The sequence below is a fragment of the Salmo trutta genome, chromosome 1, assembly GCF_901001165.1.
Source record: "Salmo trutta chromosome 1, fSalTru1.1, whole genome shotgun sequence".
In the NCBI taxonomy this organism is placed as follows: domain Eukaryota; kingdom Metazoa; phylum Chordata; class Actinopteri; order Salmoniformes; family Salmonidae; genus Salmo; species Salmo trutta.
Window position 1 is genome coordinate 5,050,159 of NC_042957.1, and position 23,532 is coordinate 5,073,690.

Below are 23,532 nucleotides of genomic sequence, written 5' to 3' on the forward strand. Positions count from 1 at the left end.
TTAACATCAATTCATAACATTTATTTTTTTATTTTTGTCAGTGTCTGGAATACGAGTATGAAGCCGAGATGGAAGACACGTACAGGAACAGTATGCTTAAAACATTCAGGAAGACCCTAGATGACGGCTTCTTCCCCTTCATCATCATCGACGCTATTAATGACAGGGTTAAATACTTTGATCAGTTCTGGAGTGCTGCCAAGACTAAAGGCTTCGAGGTGAGTTAACGTTTTCATACCTTGAAATATCAAAATGCGGATATACACCGATACTGCGTTCCTTAGTCCATACTACGTAGCTTACCATTTTAGAATTCATGCCCAATAAATTATCTCATTCGAAGTTGTTATACTAGTGTGGAGATTCGAACAGAATTAAAACCTATACATTCCTGATGTGGCCTATATAAACGTGTCGATGTATTTTTATGCCAGGTGTACTTGGCTGAAATCACTGCAGACAATCAGACTTGTGCTAAAAGAAATGCCCATGGACGGAAGATTAAGGATATTCAAAAGGTACCGTACTGTGTCCTCGCGTCCACAACCCAAGAGCTCTTATACATTTTAATGATATCAGGGGTCATATTTATCAAGGCATTGATAATGACAGTGTCTGTATAGTATTTTTTATTTAAAGTAATTAATGACAGTATATTGTGTTTTATTCCCAGTCTGTTTTATATGTATATTTCTGTTTTCTGTCCATCTAGATGTCCAGTAACTGGGAGTCATCTCCACGTCACATGGTGCGTCTGGATGTCCGGTCCCTGCTTCAGGACGCTGCTATTGAGGAGGTATATTGTATGGGAACATTTCACAATATGTTGACATTTTGTTTTTTATACCAGTTTTAGGGGCTTTAAAGGTGCTACACATAGGATTTGTTTGAATATCGGCAGTAATGGTGAAATTAGTGTTTCACAGTGTTTCTTACCTGTCAGTGTTGTGATTGGCTGGGATATTTGCCTTTTTGATTTCTCCCGACCAGAGTGGCATTTGTTGTCAAAATGAGAAAGCTGTTTTGACTTTTGCTGTGTTATCTAGTGGTAAATCAGGTCAAGTGGCCAATGTAGAAATTGCTCTGTCATTTCCTGCTTGATAAAATTGTACACTGTTCACTCAATTTCAATTTGTGAGAAAACAAGCCCTGAATAGTGAAGAGGAATCATTGTACCAATCTAAATCACTGTCAAATATAATGTTCAATAACCAGAAATATTGTTTGTGAAGCTGTTGGACCAAAACAGAAAGTATGAGGCTCAAGGCCCGAGGCTCAAGGCCCGAGGCTCAAGGCCCGAGGCTCAAGGCCCGAGGCTCCACCTTGTTACGGGGAAATGGGATGCAGGAGGGGATTTATTTGGAATGCAGCCAAGTGCTGTTCCAATTCACCTAGCATCCACATAGGGGATCCATTGTAGGCATAGCACCTTTTTTCCTTGAGTGTTTTTATAATGGGTTCCTGTTTTAAGAGTGAACCTTGTCCTCTCTTAAAAGATGTGTAGTACCTGTTGGCACTGTCCTCAATGATTTCCGTCTAGCCACTTGTGTGGTTGTAAAGTTTTTTTTAATTATTTTTTATTATAAAATATTATTCTACCTAATGGCATAAAAAAATATGTGTTTTGAAGGTTGAGATGGAAGACTTCAATCCTGATGACGAGCCGCTGAAGGAGCCCAAGAAGGAGGAGGAGGAGGAAGATATTAAGGTAGGATCCAGTCAGCAAGCCTTTATATCTGTTATTAAGGTAGGACCCAGTCAGCAAGCCTTTATATCTGTTATTAAGGTAGGACCCAGTCAGCAAGCCTTTATATCTGTTATTAAGGTAGGATCCAGTCAGCAAGCCTTTATATCTGTTATTAAGGTAGGACCCAGTCAGCAAGCCTTTATATCTGTTATTAAGGTAGGACCCAGTCAGCAAGCCTTTATATCTGTTATTAAGGTAGGATCCAGTCAGCAAGCCTTTATATCTGTTATTAAGGTAGGACCCAGTCAGCAAGCCTTTATATCTGTTATTAAGGTAGGATCCAGTCAGCAAGCCTTTATATCTGTTATTAAGGTAGGACCCAGTCAGCAAGCCTTTATATCTGTTATTAAGGTAGGATCCAGTCAGCAAGCCTTTATATCTGTTATTAAGGTAGGATCCAGTCAGCAAGCCTTTATATCTGTCATTAAGGTAGGATCCAGTCAGCAAGCCTTTATATCTGTTATTAAGGTAGGATCCAGTCAGCAAGCCTTTATATCTGTTATTAAGGTAGGATCCAGTCAGCAAGCCTTTATATCTGTTATTAACGTAGGATCCAGTCAGCAAGCCTTTATATCTGTTATTAAGGTAGGACCCAGTCAGCAAGCCTTTATATCTGTTATTGTTCTTATAGGAATCTGCAGATCCCTCATATCCACTCGAGCAGGACTCTCCAACATTGTTCCTGGAGAGGAACCTACCCTCCTGTAGGTTTTCACATCTTATCAACCAGCTAATTACTAGAATCAGGTCGGCCAGGTGCACTAGGACGGTAGCTCTCCAGGAACAGGGTTGGAGAGCCCTGCACCAGAAACACATTGATCCATTTTGATATGGTGTCATGGCAGTAGGGAAGAAAAGCTAGGTTGCTTGCAGGTACAGTGAGTGACTTGCTGGCTCTTTTAAAGAGCGTAGGGCGTTGACGAATGGCATTATTGCAGCTAGGGCAGTTTATTTGGTTTTTGTTAAAGGCCCAGTGTAGTCAAAAATGTGATTTCCTGTGTTTTATATATATATATAACCACACTATGAGTTTGGAATAATACTGACTTTGGGAAAATTATATTGTATTTTTTGTGTAAGAGTTGTAAATTGTAGCTCGTTTCCCTCCCCACTCAGATCCCTCCGACAGTCTTTGCCAGATTCTTGCTAGAGATATTGGTCTTTGCTAAGAAACTATATTTGTTTCTTTTTTCACATTTGAATAGAAGGCAATTACAGGAAAGTACTTAATTGCTACCCAGAAATGATTTGATATTGAGATAAAAAAACGGCTGCGTTGGACCTGATGTATTTTTTTTTTTTCTCGGTCTTGTTTGATCGATTACTGTCCTCCGTTGTGCTGAGATTAATCAAATTGATCCAAAATACCTCATCATATTAATGAGAACTTTATAAAGTTATAAACCCAAGTCAAACTTCCTATACAGGGATATAAAATACAAGCATACCAGAATGAGGAACATCGCGACATTTGGAAACGTGATAAAAATGGAGGAAGTAATGTGTGGAGAGACTGTGGTCTAGTGGTTAGTTGACCCCAACGCGTTTATCAGAGAATCAAACCCACAATCCTTCTGACTCTGGCCTTTCCTGTTGTCTCTTCACTGTCCTATATGTTCAATAAAACCACAAGGATACAGAAGAAGTGGGATTTCCCACACATATAAATATATTTTTTAAAAAAAGATTACAAATAAGTAAATGGAAAAAACATTCATTTTGCCGAGGTAATGTGGATGCTTTTTAGGATGGTATACTTAAGTGATTTGACTTTGCTTTTCTTTTTTTTTTATGAACTAAATAAGCCTAAATTAGTTCTGGATTTCTTCTGTAATCAAACTCTACTTGAGTAAAACAAAAATATGTTTGTGTTGCCATGGCGTTAGTTCCTTACTAGATGGGAAGTACAAGCGTAATGTTTTACAGTTAGAAAATGTGTGATTTAACACATCCTAGTTATTGTTGTGTATTATATGGGAGAGCCGTGTAGAACTTTTTATTATGGTATGTAAGGCCAAACTTTCACATTTTAATGACGATCTGTATTCTTGCAGTTCCTCCTGATGCGTGCTTCTATCATGAAACTTGACTTTGTGAAAATGACTACTTGTGATGTAGAAGTTAGTGCAACACCTGTGTTGCGCTCTACACCTGTGTTGTGCTCTACACCTGTGTTGCGCTCTACACCTGTGTTGCGCTCTACACCTGTGTTGCGCTCTACACCTGTGTTGCGCTCTACACCTGTGTTGCGCTCTACTATATCTGACCTTCCTTTCCTTTTCTCACTGGAAATAATATCCAGGTCAATTCATTAAAAAAAAATTTGCTGTTAATGTTAATTTCCTCGTGACTCAAGTGACGGCTATAACATGTCTGACTTGAATCATCCAGTAGTTAACATTAATAGATCAATGTGGGTGTCGTAACATTGATTTTCAATGTAATTAACGGATATGAATTGATAATAATGACTTGATAATGACTTGATACTTCCACAGTCAGGTTTATAATAACAATTTGTAATTTCTACAAACAGCACCATATATATTGGGTTTTTCTCATGTATTTAGCAAAAAATATATATTTTGTAGTGGTACCTAAGGAAGTAGATATACAAACATATTTTCCAAATATTTCCCAAATGGGTCGCCCGGTGAAGGAATGGTGACCTGTGGGGGGGGGGAATAGTTTTCATATTGTTCTTTTCAGGTTTTAACTCTCAAAATCCCCCTTCAAAAAATAAACAATTTACCGACAACATTTAAATGTTCTAAGTCCACAACAATGCTTAAACCACATCAGAGGGGTGTCCTACGAAGCAGGTTTGAGGAGTTAGCGAGGTAACTATGGCCAACTCCGGATAACCGCTCATACAAAAGTGGGTCACCTTTTTTTTGCCGCCACATTTCTATGGCAACGAATCTTTCAGAACTAACCTGGGCAGGCTAACTCGCGGCTAACTCCACTTAGCCTGAATGAAATGACTTGAGCCGCAAGATGAGGACCAATCAAATCCGATTCCCTCCGTCTCGCAAAGATGACATCTTCCCCTTCATTTGAGGAAGACTACTGATTTTTTAATTATTTATTTATCAAATGTTGTTTTTGGTGTAAAAGATACAGATTTTTAAAAATATGTAGCACATTAAACATTTAGTAATGACAATGTATTTTAAACTTCACACAGTGTAATGCTTTTGTATGACTTAATACAATTTTTTGGGGATAGAAGTGGGGAAAGATGTGCTTGTGCATTAATAAGCACGCCAAAGACGGCATGAACAATAAGCAGTGGTCTTGTGGTGCCTGGATAAGTTTGGCCAAAATTTTGCAAAAAATTCAACCAAGACATCAGACCAAACCTTTTCAATAACTGGTTTGCAAACCCGTTGTTGCCTTAGTTAGCATTTACTTGTAGATAAATAAAAATCATCAGTTAAAACGTCTTTCCTACCCTACCGGCTACACATGTCGTTCAGTTCTGCGAACCGCTCCATGCGACAATCAATTGAGAGCTGAGCGCTCTTGATGCCTGATATTCGGCTGAAACAAGCTGAAACACTTATAAAAAATATAACCTGAACAAAAATGTAAACGCAACAATTTCTAAGATTTTCTTTGTTTTAGCTGATTAAACACTTTACATGTTGCTTTTATATTGTTGTTCAGTATATTGCACGTGCTTTGCGATTGTGTAGACAGCTTTATGCATGATTTCTCTATTGTACTACATCATTGATAAGTCGTATGCCTCCACTGCACTACTTTGATATGCATCAGTAGAGATTAAGAAGTGAGGATAAGCAATGCCCACTGAAAGATAAGTGGGTATGCAGCGTATACCCTCCACTACAGGCTCCCGAGTGGCGCAGCGGTCTAAGACACTGCATCACAGTGCAAGAGGTGTCATTACAGTCCCTGGTTCGAATCCAGGCTGTATCACATCCGGACGTGATTGGGAGTCCCATAGGGCGGCGCACAATTGGCCCAGCGTCATCCGGATTTGGCCCGGTAGGCCGTCATTGTAAAATAAGAATTTGTTCTTAACTGACTTGCCTAGTTAAATAAAGGATACATTTTAAATAAAAGATTAAAAGGTAATTAAATAAAGACGCCCCTTCTAAGAGCCTATTTCACAACCTCGCCTGCTGAATTTGCAATTTTTCTTTTGATATATATATATATATATTTTTTCAACCAATGAAAACGTGGCACTGACTCGCCCATGGATTGATGTTTCAGCATTGTCTCGATAAACAGTTTAGTGTTCGGCTAGCTACGTGTGACATGGGGACGAGCAAATCAACCGCTGTAGTACGGACGAAGCCTGAGCCGGAATGTGAAGCTAACTGAAGCTGGCTAGCTTTAGAAAACTTTGAGTAGATCTAGCTGGCTTCATAGAAAACCTGCAGGAGGGGGATAGGTGCCCTTTTTAATTCAATTGCACACCTAGCAAGAGATCATTTGGCTAGCTGTGTTTCTGTACTGTACAATGTAGGCCTACTGTGTACATTTGATGGAAGACTTTGCCAAACAAATGCCCTCCCGATTGATACAAATCCTCTGTTATCATTCTGCCAGGTAGGCATACTTTGCAGTGCCAATCAACATTTAATTGTGGGGAAATACCTATGAACTTTTCATTAAAAACGTGCATGATGACTTAATTGTGCATCGTAAAGATTCAACCAACACATCAGACCACAAACGTTTTAATTGAATCAATCTGTGAGTATGTTATCTCCACTGCTACCAGAATCCCACCTCAAACACCCAGGGAAGGTCCTTCCAAAACTACTATTATTATTATTAACACAATTCATTATGATAGAGCCATTTATTAGAAATTGTAAGAAAATGATGTTAGGATCATAATGTGAACATGGTTACTGAAGCACAGAGAGAGCTACAGTACACCAGGAAACAAATCTCACTCAGAAGTTGAATGGGATTGGACATTAGGAAATATATGATGTTACAGGGTTTTGGGTCAATTCCATTTCAATTCAGAAAGTAAAACAAATTCCAAAATTTTCCTCAATGAAAAGCATTGGAGAATTGGAATGTCAGTGTTCTTCCTGAATTGGCTGGAATTGAAATGGTATTTACCTCAACCCTGCTGGAAGGCCTGAATTATAACGGTCTACTTTTAGAAACAAGGTAACCTCGTCAGCAGAATATCTCCTCTATTAGCTGTCTACTGTTTGGAATGAGCCTCTGATACCGCTTCCTAAATACTGCTTTATTATGATTCAAATATTTAGACATTTAAAATCGGTTATTTCCCCCGACCATTTAACGCTGAGAAAATGACCATGGCGTGCCTAAAGGCGCTCTGACGGACAACAATCTCCTAGTCCCTAACCTCGTCCACCAGTCGTCTCCCTCTGTCTGGATACCGTAGCAGTTAGCCTAGGTGCGAGGTTACCTTGTTCCTAACAACAACAAGCTAATGTGGCTCAGTTTGGTAGAGCATGGTGCTTCAAACGCAAGGGTTGTGGGTTCTATTCCCACGGGGGACCAGTACGAACATGTATCCACTCACTACTGTAGTGGCTCTGGATAAGAGAGTCTTAAATGACTCACTACTGTAGTGGCTCTGGATAAGAGAGTCTGTTAAATGACTCACTACTGTAGTGGCTCTGGATAAGAGAGTCTGTTAAATGACTCACTACTGTAGTGGCTCTGGATAAGAGTCTGTTAAATGACTCACTACTGTAGTGGCTCTGGATAAGAGAGTCTGTTAAATGACTCACTACTGTAGTGGCTCTGGATAAGAGAGTCTGTTAAATGACTCACTACTGTAGTGGCTCTGGATAAGAGCATCTGTTAAATGACTCACTACTGTAGTGGCTCTGGATAAGAGAGTCTGTTAAATGACTCACTACTGTAGTGTCTCTGGATAAGAGAGTCTGTTAAATGACTCACTACTGTAAGTGGCTCTGGATAAGAGAGTCTGTTAAATGACTCACTACTGTAGTGGCTCTGGATAAGAGAGTCTGTTAAATGACTCACTACTGTAGTGGCTCTGGATAAGAGCGTCTGTTAAATGACTCACTACTGTAGTGTCTCTGGATAAGAGCGTCTGTTAAATGACTCACTACTGTAAGTGGCTCTGGATAAGAGAGTCTGTTAAATGACTCACTACTGTAGTGTCTCTGGATAAGAGAGTCTGTTAAATGACTCACTACTGTAGTGTCTCTGGATAAGAGAGTCTGTTAAATGACTCACTACTGTAGTGGCTCTGGATAAGAGCGTCTGTTAAATGACTCACTACTGTAGTGTCTCTGGATAAGAGAGTCTGTTAAATGACTCACTACTGTAGTGGCTCTGGATAAGAGAGTCTGTTAAATGACTCACTACTGTAGTGTCTCTGGATAAGAGAGTCTGTTAAATGACTCACTACTGTAGTGTCTCTGGATAAGAGAGTCTGTTAAATGACTCACTACTTTAGTGGCTCTGGATAAGAGAGTCTGTTAAATGACTCACTACTGTAGTGTCTCTGGATAAGAGAGTCTGTTAAATGACTCACTACTGTAGTGGCTCTGGATAAGAGAGTCTGTTAAATGACTCACTACTGTAGTGGCTCTGGATAGGAGAGTCTGTTAAATGACTCACTACTGTAGTGGCTCTGGATAAGAGAGTCTGTTAAATGACTCACTACTGTAGTGGCTCTGGATAAGAGAGTCTGTTAAATGACTCACTACTGTAGTGGCTCTGGATAAGAGAGTCTGTTAAATGACTCACTACTGTAGTGGCTCTGGATAAGAGAGTCTGTTAAATGACTCACTACTGTAAGTGGCTCTGGATAAGAGAGTCTGTTAAATGACTCACTACTGTAGTGGCTCTGGATAAGAGAGTCTGTTAAATGACTCACTACTGTAGTGTCTCTGGATAAGAGAGTCTGTTAAATGACTCACTACTGTAGTGTCTCTGGATAAGAGAGTCTGTTAAATGACTCACTACTGTAGTGGCTCTGGATAAGAGCGTCTGTTAAATGACTCACTACTGTAGTGTCTCTGGATAAGAGAGTCTGTTAAATGACTCACTACTGTAGTGGCTCTGGATAAGAGCATCTGTTAAATGACTCACTACTGTAGTGGCTCTGGATAAGAGAGTCTGTTAAATGACTCACTACTGTAGTGTCTATGGATAAGAGAGTCTGTTAAATGACTCACTACTGTAGTGTCTCTGGATAAGAGAGTCTGTTAAATGACTCACTACTGTAGTGTCTATGGATAAGAGAGTCTGTTAAATGACTCACTACTGTAGTGTCTCTGGATAAGAGAGTCTGTTAAATGACTCACTACTGTAGTGGCTCTGGATAGGAGAGTCTGTTAAATGACTCACTACTGTAGTGGCTCTGGATAAGAGAGGCTGTTAAATGACTAAATTGTAAATGTAAAATATATTGAGCCGTATCAGAGGCTCTATTCCAAAGTGTTTTTGCAAGTGCCAACATTTTGAAGAAGGAAAAAAAAGTTGCACATAAAAAAAGTATAAAAAGACCAGTCACTTTTTTTTAAAGGACGACCTTGATAACGGACGACCTTGATAACGGATGACCTTGATAACGGATGACCTTGATAACGGACGACCTTGATAACGGACGACCTAGATAACGGACGACCTAGATAACGGACGACCTTGATAACGGACGACCTAGATAACGGACGACCTAGATAACGGACGACCTAGATAACGGACGACCTTGATAACGGACGACCTTGATAACGGACGACCTTGATAACGGACGACCTTGATACACGGACGACCTTGATAACGGACGACCTTGATACACGGACGACCTTGATAACGGACGACCTTGATACACGGACGACCTTGATAACGGACGAGCTTGATAACGGACGACCTTGATAACGGACGACCTTGATAACGGACGACCTTGATAACGGACGACCTTGATAACGGACGACCTTGATAACGGACGACCTTGATGCACGGACGACCTTGATGCACGGACGACCTTGATGCACGGACGACCTTGATGCACGGACGACCTTGATAACGGACGACCTTGATAACGGACGACCTTGATGCACGGACGACCTTGATGCACGGACGACCTTGATGCACGGACGACCTTGATGCACGGACGACCTTGATGCACGGACGACCTTGATGCACGGACGACCTTGATACACGGACGACGACCTTGATACACGGACGACGACCTTGATACACGGACGACGACCTTGATACACGGACGACCTTGATACACGGACGACCTTGATACACGGACGACCTTGATACACACGGGCGACATTGATACACACGGACGACCTAGATACACGGACGACCTTGATAACGGACGACCTTGATAACGGACGACCTTGATACACGGACGACCTTGATACACGGACTAAATTCATGTGAATTGTTTTCGATGCATGGTTTTGTAACATTTGAAGTGATTTAACGACCTAAGAACTAAATATAAAAAACGTAAACTAATCACAATGGTACTGGTTCCATTGAACTCACTATTAGCTTTGGTTGTGACAAATGTAAACTTTTAAACGATGAATGTATTTATTTAGTACATTTAGCTGCTTCATTATTATTATTATTATTGGCTCTATAATGACAGGAAATGGATATATCCACTACAGGTTCCTGTTATTAAGGAAATGGATATATCCACTACAGGTTCCTGTTATTAAGGAAATGGATATATCCACTACAGGTTCCTGTTATTAAGGAAATGGATATATCCACTACAGGTTCCTGTTATTAAGGAAGTGGATATATCCACTACAGGTTCCTGTTATTAAGGAAGTGGATATATCCACTACAGGTTCCTGTTATTAAGGAAATGGATATATCCACTACAGGTTCCTGTGTTGGAAGCATATGGTTTGAGAGGTTAAACAACTAGCCTGATTCTGACCTTTTCTAACATGCGTTTGGAATGTTTTAACCCAGAATACTTGTATTTCACGTTCTTCATTTATTTACAAAATACTGCAGAATAAAAGACAGTTTAATGTCCAACTTGTGCACATCAGTGTTGTGTTGGGGGGGGGGGGGGGTTTAACTAACAGTCTAACTTCTTCTTCAGTAACTAGGCTGTATAATCTGTTTCGATTTAGTGTGGAACCACGATTAACACAAAAAGTGTTGATCAAATCTAGTTGTGCACTTGTAGTAGGCTAGCTTCTCTATCAACTAACTGTTTTCTGATGTGTCTCAAAATGCTTTGATCATGGCTAACGCCAAAGGCAAATCTTCTCAACCCGAGGTGTCATAATGACATCTGACATGTTTGCATGCCAACGTCTTAAAAAACAAATGTTTATATTGTCTTATGTCGTGTCATTCTTACGATTCTCCTGATTTGTACTGATATTGTTTGATTAACGTAACTATTTCAACGCCTTCTCTCCGTCACCGAAACTCATCTCTCTCGCTCTCTCTCCCTCTCTCTCTCTCATATATTCATTCATTCATTCACATCCTCCTCCTGACCCCTAGCTCCTTGCCGCTCAGAGGCCTAACCCTTGCGGTCTCTTCTCTGTATAATTTAGGGTTACATTCCACAAAGCAAATGGGAGATGGACACTTCTGATGCCAAACTCGGTAGGTATTCCCTTTGTTTTCTGATCTTACTAATGTACATGGTGTTCATTAACAACTATGGAGTGAATCCAAACACGTCTTTGATTCCATTTACAGTGCCTTCGGAAAGTATTCAGACCCCTTGACCTTTTCCACATTTTGTTACATTACAGCCTTATTCTAAAATGTATAAAATAGTTTTTCCCCCTCATCAATCTACCCCTCATCAATACCCCATAATGCAAAGCAAAGATGGGTTTTTAGACATTTTTGCTAATTTATTTAAAAACATTATAAACTGAAATATGATATTTACATAAGTATTCAGAACCTTTACTCAGTACTTTGTTGAAGCAGCTTTGGCAGTGATTACAGCCTCGAGTCTTGGGAATGAAGCTACAAGTTTGTCACGCCTGTATTTACGGAGTTTCTCCCATTTTCCTCAAACACTCTGTCAGGTTGGATGGGGAGTGTCACTGCACAGCTATTTTCAGGTCTCTGCAGAGATGTTCGATCGGGTTCAAGTCCGGGCTTTGGCTGGGCCACTCAAGGGAATTCAGAGACTTATCCCGAAGCCACTCCTGCATTGTCTTGGCTGTGTGCTTAGGGTCGTTGTCCTGTTGGAAGGTGAACCTTCGCCCCCAGTCTGAGGTCCTAACCTGCTCCAGAGCGCTTTTCATCAAGCGTCTCTCTGTACTTTGCTCTGTTCATCTTTGCCTTGATCCTGACTAGTCTCCCAGTCCCTGCTGCTGAAAAACATCCCCCCCAGCATGATGCTGCCACCACCATGCTGATGTGACGCTTGGCATTCAGGACGAAGAGTTGAATCAGACCAGAGAATCTTGTTTCTCATGGTCTGAGAGTCTTTATGTGGCAAACTCAGAGCGGGCTGTCATGCCTTTTACTGAGGAGTGGCTTCCGTCTGGCCACTCTACCATAAAGGCCTGATTGGTGCAGTGCTGCAGAGATGGTTTTCCTTCTGAAAGGTTCTCTCATCTCCACAGAGGAACTCTAGAGCTCTGTCAGAGGCCATCAGGTTCCTGGTCACCTCCCTGACCAAGGCCCTTCTCTCCCGATTGCTCAGTTCGGCATGGTGGAAAGTTCTAGGAAGAGTCTTGGTGTTTCCAAACTTCTTCCATGTAGGAATGATGGAGGCCACTATGTTCTTGAGGACGTTCAAAGCTGCATAAATGTTTTGGTACCCTTCCTCGGATCTGTGCCTGGACAGAATCCTGTCTCTGAGCTCTACAGACAATTCCTTCAACCTAATTGCTTAGTTTTGGGTGTGTGCCTTTCCTAATCATGTCCAATCAATAGAATTTACCACAGGTGGACTCCGAATAAGTTGTAGAAACATCACAACGATGATCAGTGGAATCAGGATGCACCTGAGCTCAATTTCGAGTCTCATAGCAAAGGGTCTGAATACTTATGTAATTAAGGTATTTCTGCTTTTTGTTTTTAATACATTTGCATAAATGTCTAAACCTGTTTTTGCTTTGTCATTTTGGGGTATTGTGTGTAGATTGCTGAGGAATTTTTTTTATTTAATAAATGTTATAATAATGCTGTAACGTAACAAAATGTGGAAAAAGTCAATGGGTCTGAATACTTTCCCGAAGGCAATGTACATGATGTTCACTAACAACTATAGCTTCCAGTAGATGTTCACTTTTTTTCCACAGTGATATCCTTTTCATCTCCATCCTCTAAACCAGTGGTTTTCAAACTTCTCCTCCGGGACTCCCAGACTTTGACAATTTTGTTGTTGCCCTAAACTAGCTCACTTGATTTAATCAATCAAATGTATTTATAAAGCCCTTCTTACATCAGCTGATGTCACAAATGCTGTACAGAAACCCAGCCTTAAAACCCCTAACAGCAAGCAATGCAGGTGTAGAAGCGCGGTGGCTAGGAAAAACTCCCTAGAAAGGCCAGAACCTAGGAAGAAACCTAGAGAGGAACCAGGCTATGAGGGGTGGCCAGTCCTCTTCTGGCTGTGCAGGGTGGAGATTATAACAGCACATGGCCAAGATGTTCAAATGTTCATAGATGACCAGCAGGATCAAATAACAATAGATAATTTAAGTAGTCAATGTCTTGATAACTAGTTGGTAAGTTGAATCAGGTGTGCTAGCTGGTTCAAATACATGGAACGGTTGGGGTTCCCCAAGGAGAGACACTCGGCCCTCCATGGAATGGTTGGGTTCCCCAAGGAGAGACACTCGGCCCTCCATGGAACGGTTGGCGTTCCCCAAGGAGAAACACTCGGCCCTCCATGGAATGGTTGGCGTTCCCCAAGGAGAGACACTCGGCCCTCCATGGAACGGTTGGCGTTCCCCAAGGAGAGACACTCGGCCCTCCATGGAACGGTTGGCGTTCCCCAAGGAGAGACACTCGGCCCTCCATGGAACGGTTGGCGTTCCCCAAGGAGAGACACTCGGCCCTCCATGGAACGGTTGGCGTTCCCCAAGGAGAGACACTCGGCCCTCCATGGAACGGTTGGCGTTCCCCAAGGAGAGACACTCGGCCCTCCATGGAACGGTTGGCGTTCCCCAAGGAGAGACACTCGGCCCTCCATGGAATGGTTGGGGTTCCCCAAGGAGAGACACTCGGCCCTCCATGGAACGGTTGGCGTTCCCCAAGGAGAGACACTCGGCCCTCCATGGAACGGTTGGCGTTCCCCAAGGAGAGACACTCGGCCCTCCATGGAACGGTTGGCGTTCCCCAAGGAGAGACACTCGGCCCTCCATGGAATGGTTGGGGTTCCCCAAGGAGAGACACTCGGCCCTCCATGGAATGGTTGGCGTTCCCCAAGGAGAGACACTCGGCCCTCCATGGAATGGTTGGGGTTCCCCAAGGAGAGACACTCGGCCCTCCATGGAATGGTTGGGGTTCCCCAAGGAGAGACACTCGGCCCTCCATGGAACGGTTGGCGTTCCCCAAGGGGAGAGACTCGGCCCTCCATGGAATGAGTTTGACCCCGGTGGTCTGAACTGTTTCCAGTCTCCTCCTTTATTAAAGACAAATATGTAGAAATGCTGAATACAAAAAAATGATCTGATCAAAACACACACAGATAAAAATAGTACATTTTTCAAATAAATAACATCCCCACTTATATTTACAAAAAGACAAGATGTTCTATAAAGGAACACATTTGTGCTTGCTTTAAACCGCACACAGTTTGCTTCAATATCAAAATGAGAGGAGACAACTCATTGACTGAGAGGGGATCCTTGGTAATACATTTGGAAAACATGGAAAGTTTCTTACAAGCATTACAAATATTTATAGATGGAGTAAGATAATGGCGTTATACAGAATCTAAGCCGTGTCGGGCATCGTCGTCACGGTGACCATGACATCAGTGAAGTAGCAAGTATTTCTCATTTTGCTGAGTCGTGAGTTGACGTGGCGAGCGCTCTTCTCCTTACAGACAAGCTGGACGGCTTGGTGATGGGGGGGAAGAGGAAGAGGGAGGGAGACGATGTGGCAGGCATGGATGACTTTCTTCAGCTGCCGGACGACTACGCCACACGCCACTCTGAGCCCGGCAAGAAGAGGGTAAAGTGGCATACACTATTATATCCCGTCTTAACCGTTTCCTGTTTTACAGACCCAAAACCCCTCCATCCTGTCTAATCTTATTCATGCATTTTTTGTTTGTTAATCTTTATTTATCCATGCAAGTCTATTCTTATTTACAATGACTGGCCATATAATATGGTTTGCGGACAGTAACATTTTATCGTTTGTGACAAGTCAATCTCTGTATTTCAAGGCAGATCATTTCATCACAAAAACAGGATTATCTATTGGCGAGAATTTGGTTTGATGTGCTCCCTAAACACTTTCACAAAATTACTTGAATATTTAAATTGCAATGCGATGTATGAACAGCTAGCTAGCATCAGTAGATCATGCTTGCTCATGACCCATTTCCTGCTCATGACCCCGCTGGATGTTTTCCTTCCTGTCGTCTAGGTTCGCTGGGCTGACCTCGAAGAGCAGAAGGATGCAGAACGCAAGCGTGATATCGGCTTTGTGGTGGGTCAAACAGACTGGGAGAAAATCACTGACCAGAGCGGACAGATAGCTCAGAGAGCTCTGAACCGCACTAAGTATTTCTAGTAACAGAAGATCACTGCCCTCACCCCCTGCTTCTTGGTTTATAGGTATGTACATTACATTCTATTAATAATCTAATTTGATAGAGTATTTCCATGTTTGTGTAATGGTTTGTCTTTGTTTATTACAGTTAGGGGAGAGGGCTAGTAGTTATACCAGTAGTTATTTGGAGGTTTTATATCCGGGTTAGTTCCCCAATAGGCGGACCCCGAGTTTTTTTTTGTATATATATATACATACAGTCGTGGCCAAAAGTTTTGAGAATGACACAAATATTAAATTTCACAAAGTCTGCTGCCTCAGTTTGTATGATGGCAATTTGCATATACTCCAGAATGTTATGAAGAGCGATCAGATGAATTGCAATTAATTGGAAAGTCCCTCTTCGCCGTGCAAATGATTTGACATCATGTCAGTGATTATCTCGTTAACACAGGTGTGAGTGTTGACGAGGACAAGGCTGGAGATCACTCTGTCATGCTGATTGAGTTCGAATAACATACTGGAAGCTTCAAAAGGAGGGTGGTGCTTGGAATCATTGTTTTTCCTCTGTCAATGATGGTTACCTGGAAGGAAACGCGTGCCGTCATCATTGCTTTGCACAGAAAGGGCTTCACAGGCAAGGATATTGCTGCCAGTAAGATTGCACCTAAATAAACCATTTATCGAATCATCAAGAACTTCAAGGAGAGCGGTTCAATTGTTGTGAAGAAGGCTTCAGGGCGCCCAAGAAAGTCCAGCAAGCGCCAGGACTGTCTCCTAAAGTTGATTCAGCTGCGGGATCGGGCACCACCAGTACAGAGCTTGCTCAGGAATGGCAGCAGGCAGGTGTGAGTGCATCTGCACGCACAGTGAGGCGAAGACTTTTGGAAGATGGCCTGTTGTCAAGAAGGGCAGCAAAGAAGCCACTTCTCTCCAGGAAAAACATCAGGGACAGAATGATATTCTGCAAAAGGTAGAGGGATTGGACTGCTGAGGACTGGGGTAAAGTCATTTTCTCTGATGAATCCCCTTTCCGATTGTTTGGGGCATCCGGAAAAAAGCTTGTCCGGAGAAGACAAGGTGAGCACTACCATCAGTCCTGTGTCATGCCAACAGTAAAGCATCCTGAGACCATTCATGTGTGGGGTTGCTTCTCAGCCAAGGGAGTGGGTTCACTCACAATTTTGCCTAAGAACACAGCCATGAATAAAGAATGGTACCAACACATCCTCCGAGAGCAACTTCGGTGACTAACAATGCCTTTTCCAGCATGATGGAGCACCTTGCCATAAGGCAAAAGTGATAACTAAGTGGCTCGGGGAACAAAACATCGATATTTTGGGTCCATGGCCAGGAAACTCCCCAGACCTTAATCCCATTGAGACCTTGTGGTCAATCCTCAAGAGGCGGGTGGACAAAAAAAAACACAAATTCTGACAAACTCCAAGCATTGATTATGCAAGAATGGGCTGCCATCAGTCAGGATGTGGCCCAGAAGTTAATTGACAGCATGCCAGGGAGGATTGCAGAGGTCTTGAAAAAGAAGGGTCATCACTGCAAATATTGACTCTTTGCATCAACTTCATGTAATTGTCAATAAAAGCCTTTGACACTTATGAAATGCTTGTAATTATCCTTCAGTATTCCATAGTAACATCTGACAAAAATATCTAAAGACACTGAAGCAGCAAACTTTGTGAAAATTAATATTTTTCATTCTCAAAACCTCTGGCCACGACTGTACAGTACCATACATCTTCTCATTCAAGGGTTTTTCTTTATTTTTACTATTTTCTACATTGTAGAATAATAGTGAAGATATCAAAACTATTAAATAACACATGGAATCATGTAGTCACCAAAAAAGTGTTAAACAAATGAAAATATATTCTTCAAAGTATCCACCCTTTGTCTTGATGACAGCTTTGCACATCATATATCTCATACATACACACTACATGGCCAAAAGTATGTGGACACCACTTCAAATTAGTGTATACGGCTATTTCAGCCACATCCGTTGCTGAAAGGTGTATAAAATTGAGCGCACAGCCATGCAACATTCATAGACAAACATTGGCAGTAGAATGGCCGTACTGAAGAGCTCAGTGACTTTCAACGTTGCACCGTCATAGGATGCCACCTTTCCAACCAGTCAGTTCGTCAAATTTCTGCCCTGTTATTGTGAAGTGGTAGGCCACAACACGCTCACAGAACGGGAGTGCTTAAGCATGTAGTGCGTAAAAATCGTCTGTCCTCAGTTGCAACACGCACTACCAAGTTCCAAACTGCCTCTGGAAGCACCGTTAGCACAAGAACTGTTCATCGGGAGCTTCATGAAATGGGTTTCCATGGCCGAGCAGCCGCACACAAGACTAAGATCACCATGCGCAATGCCAAGCATTGGCTGGAGTGGTGTAAAGCTCACCGTTATTGGACTCTGGAGCAGCGGAAACGCGTTCCCTGGAGTGTTGAATCACGCTTCACCATCTAGCAGTCCGACGGACAAATCTGGCGGATTTGGCGGATGCCAGGAGAACACTACCTGCCCGAATGCATAGTGCCAACTGTAAAGTTTGGTGGAAGAGGAATAATGGTCTGGGGCTGTTTTTCATTGGTTTGGGCTGGAGCCTTGGTTCCAGTGAAGGGAAACCTACAGCATTTTGGGCTTCCGAGTTGCGTAGCAGTCAAAGGCACTGCATCTCAGTGCTAGAGGCGTCACTACAGACCCTGGTTCGATTCCAGGCTATCACAACCAGCCGTGATTGGGAGTCCTATAGGGCGGTGCAGAATTGGCCCGGCGTCGTCCAGGTTAGGGTTTGGCCGGGATAGGCTGTCATTGTAAATAAGAATTTGTTCTTAACTAACTTGCCTAGTTAAATAAAGGTTAAAGAAAAAGAAAAATACACTGACAGCGAGGTCCGTACAGGAATGGTTTGTTGAGATCGGTGTGGAAGAACTTGACTGGCCTGCACAGAGCCGTGACCTCAACCCCATCGAACACCTTTGGGATGAATTGGAACGCCGACTGCGAGCCAGAACTAATCGCCCAACAACAAGCTCTAATGGCTGACTGGAAAAAAAGTCCCCGCAACAATGTTCCAATATTTAGTGGAAAGCCTTACCAGAGGAGTGGAGGCCGTTATAGCAGCAAAGGGGGGACCAACTCCATATTAATGCCCATGATTTTGGAATGAGATGTTCGACGAGCGGGTGTCCACATACTTTTGGCCATGCAGTGTATGTGTGTGATTTTGTTTTTTTTTGGGACATAAGACTGTAAAATCACCAGCAAATCAGCTCAATCATTTTACATTTAGGAAATCTGTTCCCAAGTATTCCCATGCATAAATAGAGGCAAACAGTGTCTTCAGAAAGTATTCATACCTCTTGATTTATTCCACATTGTTGTTACAGCCTAAAGTCAAAATGGATTACAAAAAAATGCTCACCTATCAACACACAATACCCCATAATGACAAAGTGAAAACAAAACGTGCAAATATATTAAATAAAATGCGGAAAATATCTAATTGACATAAGGACCCAATACATGTTAGAATCACCTTTTGGCAGTGATTACAGCTGTGAGTCTTTCTGGGTAAGTCTCTGAGAGCTTTCCACACCTGGATTGTACCATATTTGTACTTTTATTATTTTAAAAATCCTTCAAGCTTTGTCAAGTTGGTGTTTAATCATTGTCAGACAGCCATTTTCAAGTCTTGCCATAGATTTCCAAGCCGATTTTAAGTCAAAACTGTAACTAGGCCACTCAGGAACATTAAATGTCATCTTAGTAAGCAATTCCAGTGTATATTTGTCCCTGTGTTTTAGGTTATTGTCCCGCTGAAAGGTGAATTTGTGTCCCAGTGTCAAATCGACTTGTATTCGGCGCAGGTGGAAAAATACAACTGGTGTAGACTTTACCGTGAAATGCTTGCTTACGAGCCCTTCCCGACAATGCAGAGTTTAAAAATAATCATTCAATTGAAATAGTAACACGAGGAATAAAATAAAGTACACAAGAATGAAGCTACAGTACCAGATCAATGTTCAGACGTACGATATGAGGTAGATATGTACATAAAGTCAGGGTAAAGTGACTAGACATCAGGATAGATAATAATAAGGTATTTGAGGTAGATATGTACATGAAGGCAGGGTAAAGTGACTAGGCATCAGGATAGATAATAATGAGGTAGATATGTACATGAAGGCAGGGTAAAGTGACTAGACATCAGGATAGATAATAATAAGGTATTTGAGGTAGATATGTACATGAAGGCAGGGTAAAGTGACTAGGCATCAGGATAGATAATAATGAGGTATTTGATGTAGATATGTACATGAAGGCAGGGTAAAGTGACTAGGCATCAAGATAGATAATAATGAGGTAGATATGTGCATTGCAGCAGGGTAAAGTGACGAGGCATCAGGATAGATAATAATAAGGTATTTGAGGTAGATATGTACATGAAGGCAGGGTAAAGTGACTAGGCATCAGGATAGATAATAATAACAGTAAAATAAAGAACAGAGTAGCAGCAGCAAAGGGTGTGTGTGCTCACATGTAGTGAATTTGTGTGGGAGTGTCAGTGTAGTGTGTATGTACATATAGTCTAGTGACTGGCCTGTCCGCATCACCCGCTGTAGCGCTTTGCGGTCAAGGGCGATGCATTTGCCATACTAAGCGGTGAAGCAGCCAGTCAAAATGTTCTCGCTGGTGCAGCTGTAGAACCTTTTGAGGATCCGAGAGCCTCCTGAGCGGGAAGAGGGACTGCCGTGCCGTGTGGGTTTTGTGTGGACCTTAGCGATGTGGACGCCAAGGACCATGAAGTTCTCAACCCCTTCCACAACAGGCATGTGGAGGAGGGTGGGGCTCTCCCCTTTTTCTCCTATAGGCCTCCTTGGTCTTACTTACGTTGAGGGAGAGGTTGTTGTCCTGGCACCACACTGCTATGTCTCTGACCTCCTCCCTGTAGGCTGTCTTCGCTATCAGTGATCAGGCCTACCAATGTCGTGTCGTCAGCAAACTTGATGATGGTGTTAGAGTCATGGGTGGCCACGCAGTCATGAATGAACAGGGAGTACAGGAGGGGACTAAGCACACACCCCTGAGGGGCCCCCATGTTGAGGGTCAGCGTGGCAGATGTGTTGTTGCCTAGCCTCACCACCTTGGTCCGGCCCGTCAGGAAGTCCAGGATCCAGTTGTAGAGGGAGGGGTTCAGTCCCAGGGTCCCCGGTTTGGTGATGAGCTTGGAGGGGACTATGGTGTTGAACACTGAGCTGTAGTCTACGAACAGCATTCTCACATAGTTATTTCCCCTCTTGTCCAAGTGGAAGAGGCCAGTGTGAATTGCAATTGAGTTTGCGTCATCTGTGGATCTGTTAGGCTGGGTATGCGAATTGGAGTGGCTCTAGTGTGTCTGGGATGATTGTGTTGTGTGTCATGACCGGCCTTTCAAAGCACTTCATAATTACAGATGTGAGCGCTACGGGGTGGTAGACATTTAGGCAGGTTACTTTGGAGCTCTTGGGAACAGGGCCAATGGTGGTCAGTTTGAAACATGTTGGGATTACAGACTGAGACAAGGAGAGATTGAACATTTCCGTCAAGACACTTGCCAGCTGGTTTGCGCATGCTTTGAGAACGTGCCCTGGTATTCCATCTGTCCCGGCGGCCTTGTTATTGTTTACATCGGCTACGGAGAGCGAGATCGGAATCATTCAGAAAAACATGGGCTTTCACGTAAGGCACAGTGTTATATTCCTCAATGCAAGCATAAAAAGGCATTTAGCTCATTTGGTAGTTATACATCGCTGGGCATCTCACGGCTGGGTTTCCCTTTTGTAATCAGTCATTGTCTACAAGCCCACCACATACGACGAGCATCTGAGGAATAGGATTCCTCCTTCCTTCTATATTGTTTTTTTGTTGTTGCATGTTTGATATCTAGTCAAGAGGTTGTAGCTTGTTGTTTGCGTACATGTCTGTGTCCTGTTCCTTGTAAGTGGTAGCTCTAGCGTGGATATTGTCTGTTGGAATGCATACCGAACCAGGTTTTCCTCTAGGATTTTGCCTGTGTTTAGCTTTACTCCCTAGTCCTTGCCGATGACAAGCATACCCATAACACGATGCAGCCACCACCATCCTTGGAAATATGAAGAGTTGGTACTCAGTGATGTGTTATGTTGGATTTGCCCCAAACATAACGCTTTATATTCAGGACATTAAGTTTTTAATAAAATGCCACATTTGTTGCAGTTTTGCTTTAGTGCCTTATTGCAAACAGTTTCTTATTTTCACTTAGGTTAGTATTGTGGGATAACTATAAAATGTTGTTGATCCGTCCTCAGTTTTGTCCTATCACAGCCATTAAACATTTTGAGAGGTATACTTCGGGATTTTGGCATGGAGGCCCTTTATCTACTCGTGGATACCATTTGTGTGTCTCTGTGTCCAGTATGAAGGAAATTAGAGGTAGTTTTGTGAGCCAATGCTAACTAGCGTTAGCACACTGACTGGAAATCTGGACTTTCACTCATTCTGCTAACTGTAGTTACCATTGGCTCACAAAACTACCTCTAATTTCCTTCATACTGGACACAGAGACCTACAAATGGTATCTTCGAGTTCATCTGACTCTGGGGAAGTAGATAATGGCCTCATTGCAAAAACATAGAAGTATCCCTTTAAAGTCACCATTTCATGGTGAAATCCCTGAGCGGTTTCCTTCCTCTCCGGCAACTGAGTTAGGAAGTACGCCTGTAATTTTGTGGTGACTGGGTATATTGATGCAGCACCCAAAGTGTAATTATTAACTACACTATGCTCAAAGGGATATTCAATGTCTGTTTTTATTTTATTTTATCCATCTACCAATAGGTGCCCTTCTCTGCGAGGCATTGGGAAAACCTACCTGTTTTTTGTGGTTGAATGTTTGAAATTCACTGCTCGACTGAGGAGACCTTACAATTATCTGTATGTGTGGCGTACAGAGATGAGGTAGTCATTCAAAAATCATGTGAAACACTATTATTGCACACACAGTGAGGCAATGCAACTTATTATGTGACTTGTTTAAGCACCTGTTTACTCTTGAACTTATTTAGGCTTTCCATAACAAATGGGTTGCATACTTATTGACTCAAGACATTTCAGCTTTTCATATTTAATTAATTAGTAAACATTTCTAAAAACATAATTCCACTTTGACATTATGGGGTATTGTGTGAAGGCCAGTGACACAAAAATCTCAGTTTAATCGGGCAGTGTAACAACTAAATGTGGAAAAGGTCCAGTTGTGTGAATACTTTCTGAAGCCACTGTATGTGATCGTATCCCAATGTAATCAAGGTTTAAAATCACTCTGTTTTTCATCATACTATATCTGTTGACCATCCACTCAAAGAAAAATCTGCCCATGTAAACCACTCTGTTGGGTGAACAGAAAAAGCACTGTTTTAATCCGTTGACGAGATGTCTATCATCTTTGCCTAGTCAAAGGAAGATATATTATGTTCTTGTAAGATCATTTAATTGAAAAGTTCATTGGATGGATGTAGCAATTACAGATTGCCCCTTTTTTTTTTATATATTTGTGGCATATATTTCAATCGGTTTTCTTCCTTCCTCTAGGTCTGCAGACTGTGAATATGCTTAACCCGTTTCTCGAAAAACAAAGTCATGAAGACTACTCATTCTACCTGTTGACTTTTAGGAGATCCATAGTTGTTTATTCCATTATTAGAATACAGGATAGCTTTATCTTGCGTTTAAAAAATAATAATAATAATAATTATTGATCTTCAATTTGAGTATTTTTAGTTGTTTTTCCCTTCCTCTTTTCGATGGTAAAATTCATGCACCAGTTTATCTTGAGCTTTGCTTCTCATTTTATACTGTAATGTCTACCTGTATGTTAGCACTGTTGCTTATTTTATTAAATAAACTGAGGAAACAATAAAAGTTTCACACACAAAACAACCAGGAGAGTCTCATGTGAGTGGTCATGTGGGCTACGCCATGGAGAGTCTTCTGTGATGTCTGTTTTCATGTGGACCACATACAGTACAACCTCAAAGATACAAAA

General features: G+C 42.0%; 2 protein-coding genes across 2 annotated transcripts in view; both read left to right on the forward strand.

Annotated features, from left to right (window-relative positions):
* ylpm1 (YLP motif containing 1) overlaps positions 1-23,532 on the forward strand; it is a 59,054-nt gene extending 35,522 nt beyond the window's left edge. Inside the window, exons 17-24 of the mRNA XM_029689561.1 lie at positions 42-218; positions 435-518; positions 713-796; positions 1,631-1,708; positions 11,296-11,347; positions 14,766-14,893; positions 15,314-15,504; positions 23,079-23,532. Coding sequence (XP_029545421.1) covers positions 42-218; positions 435-518; positions 713-796; positions 1,631-1,708; positions 11,296-11,347; positions 14,766-14,893; positions 15,314-15,460 — 750 coding nt within the window. The 3' untranslated portion in view covers positions 15,461-15,504; positions 23,079-23,532. The remainder of the gene's footprint in view (positions 1-41; positions 219-434; positions 519-712; positions 797-1,630; positions 1,709-11,295; positions 11,348-14,765; positions 14,894-15,313; positions 15,505-23,078) is intronic.
* Positions 13,364-14,604, forward strand: LOC115152073 (uncharacterized). The gene is made up of 2 exons (XM_029696612.1): positions 13,364-14,085; positions 14,301-14,604. The coding sequence occupies exons 1-2, from the start codon at positions 13,477-13,479 to the stop codon at positions 14,319-14,321; spliced, it is 630 nt and encodes a 209-aa protein (XP_029552472.1). The 5' UTR covers positions 13,364-13,476; the 3' UTR covers positions 14,322-14,604.

Coding starts and splice junctions, on each gene's coding strand:
- LOC115152073 (XM_029696612.1), top strand. CDS start 13,477: ATGGAACGGTTGGGGTTCCCCAAGGAGAGACACTCGGCCCTCCATGGA. Junction 14,086..14,300: donor ACTCGGCCCTCCATGGAATG/GTTGGGGTTCCC, acceptor CTCCATGGAATG/AGTTTGACCCCGGTGGTCTG.